This window comes from Etheostoma spectabile, chromosome 16 (genome assembly GCF_008692095.1).
Source record: "Etheostoma spectabile isolate EspeVRDwgs_2016 chromosome 16, UIUC_Espe_1.0, whole genome shotgun sequence".
Taxonomy (NCBI): Eukaryota; Metazoa; Chordata; class Actinopteri; order Perciformes; family Percidae; genus Etheostoma; species Etheostoma spectabile.
In genome coordinates, this window is record NC_045748.1 from 24178605 (window position 1) to 24187601 (window position 8997).

Below are 8997 nucleotides of genomic sequence, written 5' to 3' on the forward strand. Positions count from 1 at the left end.
GTGTCAGTCACATACAGGGTAGTTTTACAAATGACATGTTCACGTTTTATGCAGAACATCTTGTGTTAAATGCATTTTTACTATGTTATTTATTTATTTAAAGGTGCCGTGCCACATGTATTTCATTCCTCCTCCACAGCGCTGTGGAGGAGGGTCTGGCAAAGCGAGACTAGTGTCACTGTACTCCGTTACTGTGCAGTTTGTTTGTGTTACCGTACCAGTCGGTCTGGTTTGGTGGCCCACTCCAGAGACAGCAGAGGAGACTTGGACATGATGGTGGCTTTGGTCTGCATGATGGGGTTGAATGACCACACCTGAGGAAAATCGATCAATTCAAATCCCCGTTAGACACTGGCTCAGTGCACCTTACAATTACAGGAACACAGAAACAACAGACAGCAAGAAATAGACAGCATTAAAGCAGTAATAATAAACAATACAAAACCAGCAACATAAGATATTAAGTGAAATAGGTTGGTTTGTGAAGGACGCAGCTAGGAAGGTGTGTAATGTAGGAAGGTGTGGCTGTAGTCTAATGAGTAGAGGGGAGTTTTCAATCTAGATTTATTCCATTTTCATTCCAAAGATGAGGGGCACGGTAGGAGAATGCTCGATAACCAACTGTTTATCAAAGCCCGAAAGATAAATGATGCAGATTTACCTTGATGACTCCATCTACGTCCAAACTGGCAACCCGGCGACCAGAACAGTCGACCCTGGAAGATGGAGAAATGCAAAAAAGAGAGAAGAATGAGTGTTTTAGGTTTTGTTATTATCTTTTCTGTTGTCTGCGAAGTTCCACTTCCGGGATTGCTCCGGTGCCGCCGGGAATTCCGCCGGATGTCCCTCCCCGTCCTCTTTCTTTGTGTTGGCGTTACTCCGGTAGATTTCTGAGGACTGTGTTTATCTGCTCCTCAGATCGTATACATGTTCCACCAAAACAAGGTCCTTCCCAAGGCTATTTTGCAGAGGCACACTTACTGCAACCAACACCAAGACTTTTTAAGTCCTACCATTAGGAGTCAAATTTTAGACCTTCATCATTTACTGAGCCCTAAATTATGAGCCTGGTTTTATGTCTGTGGTACAATCTAAAAAAGACTCGCGCCAATAACCCAAAAACTGATTGGCTGCAATACAAGTTGCATGTTGGTCTCATTTGTAGTCATAATACAGCGAAATTATATTTGGACAAGAGAAAGAAAGAACTACAACACCCCATAATAAATAATAAAGAGCATTAGAGGTAGCGTTGCATGGACGTAAAACAATTAAGACCTAACTATTTAAGACCTAGAACACAAAACTTCAGCGAATTTAAGACATTTTAAGGCTTTTTTAGACTTTTTAAGACTCCACAGAAACCCCTGGCCCATGACTATGTGTGATTGGTCATAAGAAATGCCAATAAACCAGAGCACTTTGTTTTCCTATCCCAGAGTGCCGTGTGGACTAGCCAGACCTTCCTCTAGTCGGGTGTCAGCCAGTCGGGTGGGCCGCTAGTTAAAATCGTAATTTGGAAGGGTTAGGGTTAGGGTTAGGGTTTGGAAGGCAGACCTGCAGTGCATGATAGAGGAGTGGTGTTCTCCGTATTCCTCCTGGCTGAGTTTGATGAAAGGCTGTTCCACTGAAAGACCTCCTCCCTCCGCTGCGGCTCCGCAGCTCCTGCTGTTGGAGCAGGAGTCGACAGAATCGCTGGAGGCCTCGCCGAGAGGCTCTCCCTCTCCTGCCTCGCCCTTCTTCTCTGGTGTCTAAAAGAATACACGTGGAAGCGTGTTGTCAGTATGAATGGAAGCCAGTCCCCAAAAGCTGTACTTCACACGTAATGCAGTTCATTTGAATGGAACAGCTGATCATGCCTAAGTAAAGTCTCCAATTCATCGCGTTTGTCTGCTCACTTTTAGGAGTCAAATCCTTCCCACTTGAGGAATGCCCTAATAAATTAAACTCCATTCTGGGTTATGGCTACAGCCTAGACTTCCACGCTGCTGCATCCTCAAATCCATTCCACTCGGCTCATTTAGAGTCCATTTAAATTCAACTCAGCATTTGTGCTGCTCAGTGGGTCTGGCTGTGTGCTCACATAAGCTGTGTTCAAAACCGCCCCCTCACTCACTCACTATTCTCTTTACAGTGTTTATTAAATAGTGAACTATATAGGGAACAACCAAACCAGATTTCAGACTCTCACTGAATGTAGCGTTGCGCCGGTTACGTTTGCCCAGGAAACCTTAAACTATTCTTTTAAAAAAACTGACTGAACAAGGAAAGCTGATTTTGTAAAAGTGCACCAAGCTTCTATGATTACAGTTTGAATGCCAAACTTCCCCCAGTCCCGCCCTTAGGGTACCTGTGATGGTGGTTTAGAGAAAAGCTCCTTCCTTTCTTTCTCATGTTCCTGAATTCTCTTGTGTCTGGGATGTGACGGCTGGTTCGAAGGCTGGTTCGAAGGCTGGTTTGTTAACTGGTTTGCTGACTGTTGGGACTGGGAGCTTGCAGGTTCACTGGTTGATGCCTGACTGGAAACTGGCTTCACCTCCTTGGCTTGGACCGCCTCTTTGCACTTTGCATGCTAGAAAAGACAAATTCATTTTAGATACAGAAGAGGCTCTCAGGTCAGAAATCCATCAGCCACTGTTGGAAACCAACAAAATGGCTGCCAGAGGTTACAGCTATAACTTGTAGCATAACTGGAACATGGGTGTTGCTCCCTACAGGTCTTCAAAGATAAGTTTTAAAGCCTGGTAAGGCCACACTCTCGGAGTGTAAAGGAGTGTGTGCCTTGGTGATAGTGTGATAGACTGAGATGCCTGTCTAACAAATCTAAGATCAGGACGACCAATGAGAGATGGTCACTTTGGGTTTAGAGTTTCATTCTTCTAAAGGGATGGTCATTTTCAAAATCTCCAATCAGACTTAAATGAGACCAAATAAGAATGCCAATGATCTCTCGGGAGCTAAACGTCGGTAAAAACGTCCTGACTTTGTCTTTTAGTTTGGAAGTTGTTAACCCTTGTGTTGTCTTCCCGTCGACCATGCAACTTTTTGTCTTTTGTGGGACACCCCAACACTTTTTTTGTCACTTTTGTTGTTGTTGTTGTTGTTGTTGTTTTTAAAGCTTTTTCCAACATATTTGTCACTTTGTTTCAACATTCTGTTATCATTTTTATTCTTCAAATGCTAGAAAATTGCGTAAAACACCCACATTCAATGGAAGAAGTGAACTGATCCTTTATTTTACCTGTTAGGAGCGTTGCATGGAACCATCCACGTAATGTTTGGGGCAATTTGGTTGAAAGAAACACACATTTCTAATATAGAAACTTTTTGAAAATGGGTCAATTTGACTCGAGGACAACAGGAGGGATAAGGGGTTTCCCATCCACTTCACTAGAGTCGGTGTTTTCTTAGATCAGCAGATAGTGGACATTAAAGGCACTGCAGCGGACCTGCACATTCATTTTAAAAACATCCACGCAACTGCACATTTTGGAATTGAGCTGCTGCAGTGACCTGCTTTAAATATTTGTTTTCAATCCCACTGAGCTTTTAATCTTTTGATAACCTGCCCCACTCTTACCGGGTTGGTTGGTGGCTCTTTCCTGCCCACTGCTAACTGGCCTGGCGAGGCCCCGGTGGGGATCTGAGGCCCTTTACTCGGAGTGCGTTTGCCCTGCGGCAGGAATGTAGAGAAGAAGTTTCTGGAAGAAGTGGTGGTGGTGCTGACGGGGCGCTGGCTCGACACCAAGTCCCTAAGAGGGCGGGGGGGGGGGAGAGAGCAAAAAAGGGAAAAAGTTTAACAACAAAGCACTGAATGAGTAAAAAAAATGAATCCACAATGTAATTTTAAGACTTAAGAGCATGCAGAGATTCACTGGTAAGAGCAGAACAAAACCTCGGGCCAGTTCTACCCGTTAACCTTTCCTCTCATTTTGGTTTGGGGCAACCTCCAAAAATGTCAACGAGGTAAAACAACTAAAAATAATAACAACAACAAAAGGTGTGGAGGACAATACTACAGTATATCATCAGTAGACTGCAATGTTTTCATAAGTATCCTAAGCTGACTTGAACATCATGAACCCTCCTGTTCTGTCAAATTTGACCCCTTTAAAAAATGTCTATACCTGAAATATATATATATATATATATATATATATATATATTACCACAAAAAAAGGGATTGGAATCCATACAACGCTCTTTGCAAATACTAGTGATCACTTTCATTCCTGACAAAACTCATCTGTTTGTTCCTCTGATTTTAACTATTAGTCAAAATTCCTAATTTCTGCTTTTTTTTAACTCAAATATTAGGTGTAATTCTGAATACATGAGGGTTATTGACCATGAATTCCAAAAAGTATTGTACAACTAGTAGTAGTAAGGTTAAAACTGAAAAACAAAGTCTGAAAACGGGACAAAAATGTCAAATGTTTGTCCGTTTTTGACCCGGGACGACAACAAAAGGGTTAATTATAAGGCTCCATGTGTGTCATTGATGCAGACTTTTGTTTTACTATTGCCTACATTTTAGAATAAAGACCACATGCTGGGCATTTTCCTCGCCATTACCTAGATTTCCATCCAAATGTAGCTAACAAATTGACCAAATTTCCAGAAATTTGGCTAAAGAAATTCTGAATGAATACACTATCCATCCACAATTGTTATGTGAACACAAGGAGTTGGCATGAGATAAACAGGTAATTCTCCGGTCAGGTGAAGACATTAAACCCTTGCAGAAGTAGAGGCTGCAACAAGATGACAACTTTTAACCCTCATGTTGTCCTCGGGTCAAATTTGACCCATTTTCAGTTTTTTTGTCACAAAAAATGGGCCTTCGAAATGAGCTGGAAATGTCAACATTAAAAATAACAAAAAACTATGGAAAAAACATCAAAAAAAGCACCCACAACATTGAATTAGTGACGAAAATGTCATAAAAAGTGATAATAATGTTTCATGGTTGACGGGAAGACAACACAAGGGTTTTAAAAGAGTGGCGGTCAAGCCTCAAACGATGGAAAACGACGTACAAAACGATGATGGAAATATGGTATTTCTGTTTGTTTCATGTGTTCATGTGAGAAAGGTTACAGTCTCATCACTGCTCCACACAGATGTGATGTTTCGGTCTGCTGCTATTTTCTAGAGGGTTGGGGCTTCAGTGGTAATCTGGAACGCCGACAGGGCAATTGCCTCACATCAGGCGATGTTCTGCAGGATGCCCCCCCGCCTTCCACTCTCTGGGTTTCTGTTCTTAATCTCGGTTCGCTTCGGGGAACACCAACAAACTTCGAGCTAGCAAGCTACATGCTTCAAAAAAGTCACGTTTTGAAGAAAATTTGGATCATGTAACAAGGAAGGCCTTCTTGGTTCTTTCATGGAAGGATTTTAAAGATTTACAATTTTATGTTCACGGTATTTGCTCTCTAACTGGGACGTTTTGAGACCGATTGTGGTTGGATTGGTTAAACAGTTACTGTGTTGTGTGAACAGTTAACTGCATTTAATATTGTTTGTGACGTTTTCTTTTAGCAAGGTGCAAATATTCCTCCAAAATAAGTTCTTTGTCGAGACAATTTTGTAGAGCCCAAGACGATTGTGATTGGTTTGATGAAATGAAAACAACCCCGAGAATTTTTATTTTATTTCTAGCATTTAAGTCCACCTGTTACCATAAAAATGGGTGGATGGAAACTTACCAACAGATGTTATCTCAAAATAGGTGGCGGTAGAAGCTTGACTGTTAGACTACTTGCTAGTTTGACAATACTAGTTTGTCGACAACGCACTAGCCAGCCGGAAACATGCTAGTGCTAGTCAGTGTCAATAGCATTTCAAGTTAGCAGAGGTCAGTAGTCTCAACAGTTTGCCATTGGTCAACGGTGCCAATTTGTGCATGAAGCCATTGTCAGAACCCGTGACGCAGCCTGGCGGTGGTTTTCCATACAACAGGACTAACAGGTAACAGGTGTCACTTACCTCAGTGACCTGTTGAAGGTTGGACTGAACATCTAAATTAGCTCACTGTAGCTGTTTCTAAATACACAATTGAACCTGATCGGCTGGCAAAAAAACTGCTTAGAGGTCCATATCTTTAGGTAGACATATTTTAACGCACAGAGTAATTAGCAGTTGCCAGGGATGTTGTCCCTTAGTGGATACAGTTAACAAGTTTGGTTGAGATTAGAGAAAAAAGCTCAACCCAGCACTATACATTATAATACAGCGGTAATAATGGTGTAGCTTTACAACAAAGATGGCGGCGTCATCAAAGACAACAGCCAACCCAAAAGCGCAAAGAACGAAGATGAGGACATCTGATATCTGGTCAGCAAAGCAGAGGAGGTTTTTCGTAGTGGGTTGAAAGGCCACGATGGCGAAGCAAACACATCAACAGTTGTTTTTGCTAAGCTAGCAGCGTGGCCCTAGGAAAGACAATGTTGGTCGTACATGAAGCCAACTGTCTTTGTTGATCGTCTGATGTTTTAACTTGTGCCACCAGCAGGTCAACACAGGGTTGTTCAATAGCTTGTAACCTTCTTAACAATTAATTACAGCCTCATGGAACTGCTTGGCTAGCTGTAGGGACGCATAGTCTTGTCGCAGCCTAAACAGTGGACGCATTCAAACTACCGTCACGCATGAAACCTCACATAGTTGGGTTTCTTTTAGTCTGGTTTAACAGAAGCTGGTGTCCAGATCCCGGTCTTATTACTGCCAAATATGATTTATCTGAACTAAGAGCTGCAAATTTGATTCTGTTGCATGCTAAGATGAGAGTTGCTTTAATGTATTTCAAGTGGAAAATACACATTTTGTGATTATTACAATTTTACATATGTTGTCTAAATAAATTAGATATTTGTTGGTCACTGCTGGGGAAAGAAAAAGCACCTTGTGACGTTTCTTCTTAACTCTTGTGTTGTCCTCGGGTCAAATTTGAACCATTGTTTTTTATTTTCAATATCAGGAATTTAGCTTTCTTTTAATCAAATTGCCTAAAAATAACACAGAGGCCCTACCAAAATTCAGTGAAAGTAATCATTCATTTTACCTGAAGAACATCCTTCAGGTAAAATGAATGATTACTTTCACTGAATTTTGGTTGTTTATTTGAATTTTATCGCATTTTAAAAAAGTGACCAAAACCTTGGGAAGAAAAGACAAAACCCGAGACAACAAAACACTGAAAAAAAACAAGAAATTAATTGTTTTTGTATAATGTCAGAAAAATTTGATTTATTGGCTATGAATTAAAAAAAATAAAAGCGTAGTAAAAAAACAGCAAAAACATCGTAAAAAGCGCCATAAGATGATGGTTGATGGGAAGACAACAAAGTCTTTGAAAAATAGCCTGTAAATGTTACCGCTAGTGGTCATTATTTGCATGCATAGGATTTGTTCAATTGCTATGCCGATGACAAAAAACTCTATATAGGGGTTGATCCTAAGGATGCTATTCTTTCTACCATACATAGAGTATTATCAGATACTGAAATGCACTACTCTCAGGTCTTATAACAAGCATACAGGATGCTATACTGGCCTCCAGTTAGGATGTTTCAGATCAAATGCACAACAGCGAATAGTTGGATAGAATGAAGCGCCGAAAACAATGTTGCAGACTACCCTGAAATGTAGACAATCTTAATATTATGTTTGTTCTTGTATCCTTGCCCGAAATGTAACCACTTAATAATTTTTGTCTACACTGACTTATTAAACCCAATAACGTCTACCATCTGCTATAGCGTGAATCTCATTGGACACCTGATGTGAGCTTTGGGGTCAAAGTTCAGTGGAGCTGACATTTCGTTGTACAAACCGGCCGCTGTGGCTTGCACAGCTGCTCTGTATCAGTCTTTAAACAACATTAGTAAGCTCATCCAGTTCTGTTTGAGAAATATCTTTGACCGGTTTGGATTTTCCAAAGGTGCAATTTTGAATTTAATTTCACTGCACTCTTTTACCTGTCTTCAGAACATATATCTGAGTTAATCTACCCTTAAAAGCCTGAGGTCCTCAGACCTGAGGTACTAAGGCTCTCCGAATCACTACAGTAATACAGTACTGTGCCTTTAAATCACACTTTATCTACTGGTATACCAAAAATTGGAAAATGTTACTATTCATTTTGAAGTGTACTTTATTTGTCAGTCTTGGTCTTCTTTCAGCATGTGAGGGAAAATTCAAAAATGGATCGTATTGACAAAAAAACAACAATTCATCAGGTGAATTGTTTATTTTGGGAACATCACAGCACACAGTGTAAAACAGCTTAAATACTGTATCATTGACAATAAGTTAGTTTAAAGGTTATTAAATATATATTTTATATGAATAAACAAAATAACTGCAGTTTTGTCGTTTTAAAGTGCCTCAAAGTTCTTTTAAAGTGATGAAGATACACAAGGTTTCTGAATGAAAAAGAATTTCTCATATTTCTCCCTCCTCATAACATGTTCCTCTCATAGAGCCGTTTCTAGGGAAGATGATTAACACCAAATCCATTACAAATGACTTATTTTTAATAGGAAATCTCAAAACTAAATCAGAATTCTTATTTTCTTGTCTCAAACTTCTGACGTCTCTGTCATTAAATATATTAAATTATTTTATCTTGAGAAATCTTATAACGCAAACCATACTTAGTACTCTATTAGCAAAGAACTTTAGCACCCTTCATTTAGCAGGAGGTCAGCCATATTATATTTGAAAATTCAGCAAGGGGTTCTACGCTATACAACTGACATATTAAGCCCAGTTCAGACCAAAGAGTTGCACCAAGACCAAACCATTTGAAAACGTTGCAGGGTAAAGATGCAACAGTGTACACTGACCCGCCTCAGCTGAGGGTGGCGCTGCGACTCAGCTTATCAAGTCACCGGGGGCTGGTTTTCACTGGTGGAATGTAACTAAGTACTGAACAGAAGTACAAATGTCAGGCACTTGTACTTTACCCGAGTCTTTTCTTTTCATGCCACTTTC

The 8997-nt window shown here is 40.4% G+C and overlaps 1 protein-coding gene and 1 long non-coding RNA gene across 2 annotated transcripts in view; one reads left to right on the forward strand and one right to left on the reverse strand.

Moving 5' to 3' along the window:
- The window catches only part of wdr91 (WD repeat domain 91), a 23089-nt gene that overhangs the window by 5126 nt on the left and 8966 nt on the right, over positions 1 to 8997 (reverse strand). The window contains exons 7-11 of the mRNA XM_032539096.1: positions 3581 to 3752; positions 2351 to 2572; positions 1558 to 1751; positions 662 to 716; positions 219 to 314 (exon numbers count right to left, since the gene is read on the reverse strand). Of these exons, the coding sequence (XP_032394987.1) occupies positions 219 to 314; positions 662 to 716; positions 1558 to 1751; positions 2351 to 2572; positions 3581 to 3752 (739 nt within the window). The remainder of the gene's footprint in view (positions 1 to 218; positions 315 to 661; positions 717 to 1557; positions 1752 to 2350; positions 2573 to 3580; positions 3753 to 8997) is intronic.
- The window catches only part of LOC116703979 (uncharacterized), a 13521-nt gene continuing 7633 nt past the window's right edge, over positions 3110 to 8997 (forward strand). Inside the window, exons 1-2 of the long non-coding RNA XR_004335558.1 lie at positions 3110 to 3276; positions 4819 to 4825. This is a non-coding gene — a long non-coding RNA (uncharacterized LOC116703979). The remainder of the gene's footprint in view (positions 3277 to 4818; positions 4826 to 8997) is intronic.